This window comes from Lepus europaeus, chromosome 19, assembly GCF_033115175.1.
Source record: "Lepus europaeus isolate LE1 chromosome 19, mLepTim1.pri, whole genome shotgun sequence".
NCBI classification, from domain to species: domain Eukaryota; kingdom Metazoa; phylum Chordata; class Mammalia; order Lagomorpha; family Leporidae; genus Lepus; species Lepus europaeus.
The window spans coordinates 36,960,837-36,963,389 of record NC_084845.1 but is presented as its reverse complement, the minus strand read 5'-3'; the positions used below and the strand labels follow the sequence as shown (position 1 = coordinate 36,963,389).

Genomic DNA, 2,553 nt, shown 5'->3' with positions numbered 1-2,553 from the left:
TCCAAGTGCGGCTGGGCAGCCGCGACAGCCCTGAGGCCCGGGAAGGGCTCCGGGAGCATCGTGCGGCGGGAGACGCCCGTCCCGGAGCGCGAGGACAGAGCCGCGGTGTCCAGGGCGGCGGCGTCGGAGCTGCGCGCCGAGCCTAGCCGAGGAGGGGGCTTCGGAGCGGGGCTGGGGAGGGGGGGGCGGCTGGCGCAGGCGGCCCGGGGGCGGGGGCGGGGTGGGCGCCGGCGGCGCGATGCTGGGCGCCGTGGAGCTGCTGCTGCTGGGGGCTGCGTGGCTGGCGGGCCCGGCCCGCGGGCAGAACGAGACGGAGCCCATCGTCCTGGAGGGCAAGTGCCTGGTGGTGTGCGACTCCAACCCCACGTCCGACCCCACGGGCACGGCCCTGGGCATCTCCGTGCGCTCCGGCAGCGCCAAGGTGGCCTTCTCCGCCATCCGGAGCACCAACCACGAGCCGTCCGAGATGAGCAATCGCACCATGATCATCTACTTCGACCAGGTGGGCGCGCAGAGGGGTGCGGGCGGGCCGGCTGCGGGACCCCGCGGAGGGGCGCGGGCGCTGAGCCCTGCCTCCGCGCCCCGTCCCCGTCTCCTTGTAGGTGCTGGTGAACATCGGAAACAACTTCGACTCGGAGCGCAGCACTTTCATCGCGCCGCGCAAAGGGATCTACAGTTTTAACTTCCACGTGGTAAAAGTCTACAACAGACAGACCATCCAGGTCAGCCGCCGCCGCCGCAGGGCCCACCTCGGCCCCGGTGGGGGGCTGCCGGCCGCCTGGCCGGGCGGACCGCGGGCGGGCTGGGAGGCCGAAGCGGCCGCCGGCGTGGGGGTGGGGGGAGAGGGGTGCGGACAGCGGCGCCTCGCGGCCCCGGGGCTCGCACTCGCGCTGGCTCCGCGGCTCCAGGCGCGGGTCGCGAGCTCTGGCTTCTGTCCTCCCCGGGGAGTTGGTGTGAAGGTTGCGGTTTGCACCGCCGGCAGCTCCGGCTTCCTCAAGCTGCCCGCCACAGACTCACGGCAGCACCCCGACCCCCGCGCCAGCACAGAAGCCCCACGAGGCGCTTCTTTGCTTGTCTTCAGCCTGCATGGACAGGACAGGTCCCCTGTGTCGTGGCGTCTCTTTGGGGGGCTGACCTCCGTCCTGGCGGGGAGAGGGTGCAGTGCCACTCCCTCCTGGCTCCAGCCAAGCCCCGGCCGTCGCGCGCAGGCTCTCCTGGTCCCCAGCGGTATCCAGGGCCCCTTTGAGCGTAGACAGAAGCGGCCCGCGTGGCGAGGACAGGGCGCCTGGTCCGTGGTCGGTGGTGCAGCGCAAGGGCAAAAGCTGGCAGTGGCGGGCCTGGCGGGATTCGGGGCGGAACGGAGCCCGTGCCTTGGCCGCGGAGCGCACCGAGGCGGCCCCGCGCGAGGCTGTCAGCCGGCCCTTTCCCCGCGGCGCCGCGGTTCCTGGGCCGGCGGAGGCTGTGTTTGTGTTTGCTTTCTGCGGAGCGCCGCGAGCGGAGTTCCTCTTAGTGACTGGGGTCGGGGCGGGGGGTACCTTGGGGTTATTACAGTGGATCGCGGAGCGCGATCCGATTCTCCTGGCGTGCACCTGGGAGAAAGCAGAGCGAGGCGACTACCGTTTTGGGCGCAGACTCTTAAACGCCCGCACCTCCGCCCCCTTCTCCCGGTGGCCAGCAGGTGCCCGGCGGCCCCCGCGGCCGCCCGCCGAGGTTTCCCGTGCGGCGCTGCTCGGGGACGCCCGGGTCTCGCTTCTGACGCCGGCCCTCCTCTTTTCCAGGTGAGCCTCATGCTGAACGGGTGGCCGGTGATCTCGGCCTTCGCCGGTGACCAGGACGTGACCCGGGAGGCCGCCAGCAACGGAGTCCTGATCCAGATGGAGAAAGGCGACCGAGCCTACCTCAAGCTGGAGCGCGGGAACTTGATGGGGGGCTGGAAGTACTCGACCTTCTCCGGATTCCTGGTGTTTCCCCTCTGACCGGCTGGACGCGGGAGAGGAGGCTGGGAGAGGGCGGAGGCAGGAGGGCGCCGGAGCGCACGCGAGGGAGCGGAAATTAGGCGGGCGAGCGAGCGGCACGACTGGAAACTTCCTACCCGTTGGGTCCTTAGCCGTAGCGGGTGAAGAGGTGAGCGTCCCGGCCGGACGGACGGAGCCGCCCGCTCCTTAACTAGAAGCCACCGCGGCTTAGCTGCGCGCGCTCCATCCCGAGAGTAAACTCGCCTCCCCCGCTCCGGTCGCGGTAACCCGGAAAGAGGCCGCCTTGTCACCGTTTCTCACTCCGCCACTGTTCATGCTGCCCGCAATTTGTTGAAAAGAAACTTTGTATTTCACCGTAGAAAGTGAAATCTGTCTCCTTGTTCCCCCTGGAGCCCCTCCACCCTCCTGAAATCGAATATGCCCCCTCCCGCCCGCCCCCTGATTTTCAGTTAGGTGAGGGGGTAAGTATTTTATTTATTTATTTTTGGATGGGGGAGGTAGTTTCAATTTGGCACGTGTGGCTCTTCTTAAACGTCTCTAGCTGAAGATACATTGTATCCTCTGCTGCTTGTTGGTC

At 68.5% G+C, this 2,553-nt stretch overlaps 1 protein-coding gene across 1 annotated transcript; it reads left to right on the top strand.

Moving 5' to 3' along the window:
- Positions 1 to 238: 238 nt before the first annotated feature.
- Positions 239 to 1,976, top strand: CBLN1 (cerebellin 1 precursor). Its single transcript, XM_062177231.1, has 3 exons — positions 239 to 502; positions 603 to 722; positions 1,779 to 1,976. The coding sequence occupies exons 1-3, from the start codon at positions 239 to 241 to the stop codon at positions 1,974 to 1,976; spliced, it is 582 nt and encodes a 193-aa protein (XP_062033215.1).
- The last annotated feature ends 577 nt before the right edge of the window (positions 1,977 to 2,553 follow it).

Coding starts and splice junctions, on each gene's coding strand:
- CBLN1 (XM_062177231.1), top strand. CDS start 239: ATGCTGGGCGCCGTGGAGCTGCTGCTGCTGGGGGCTGCGTGGCTGGCG. Junction 503..602: donor TGATCATCTACTTCGACCAG/GTGGGCGCGCAG, acceptor GTCTCCTTGTAG/GTGCTGGTGAACATCGGAAA. Junction 723..1,778: donor ACAACAGACAGACCATCCAG/GTCAGCCGCCGC, acceptor CCTCTTTTCCAG/GTGAGCCTCATGCTGAACGG.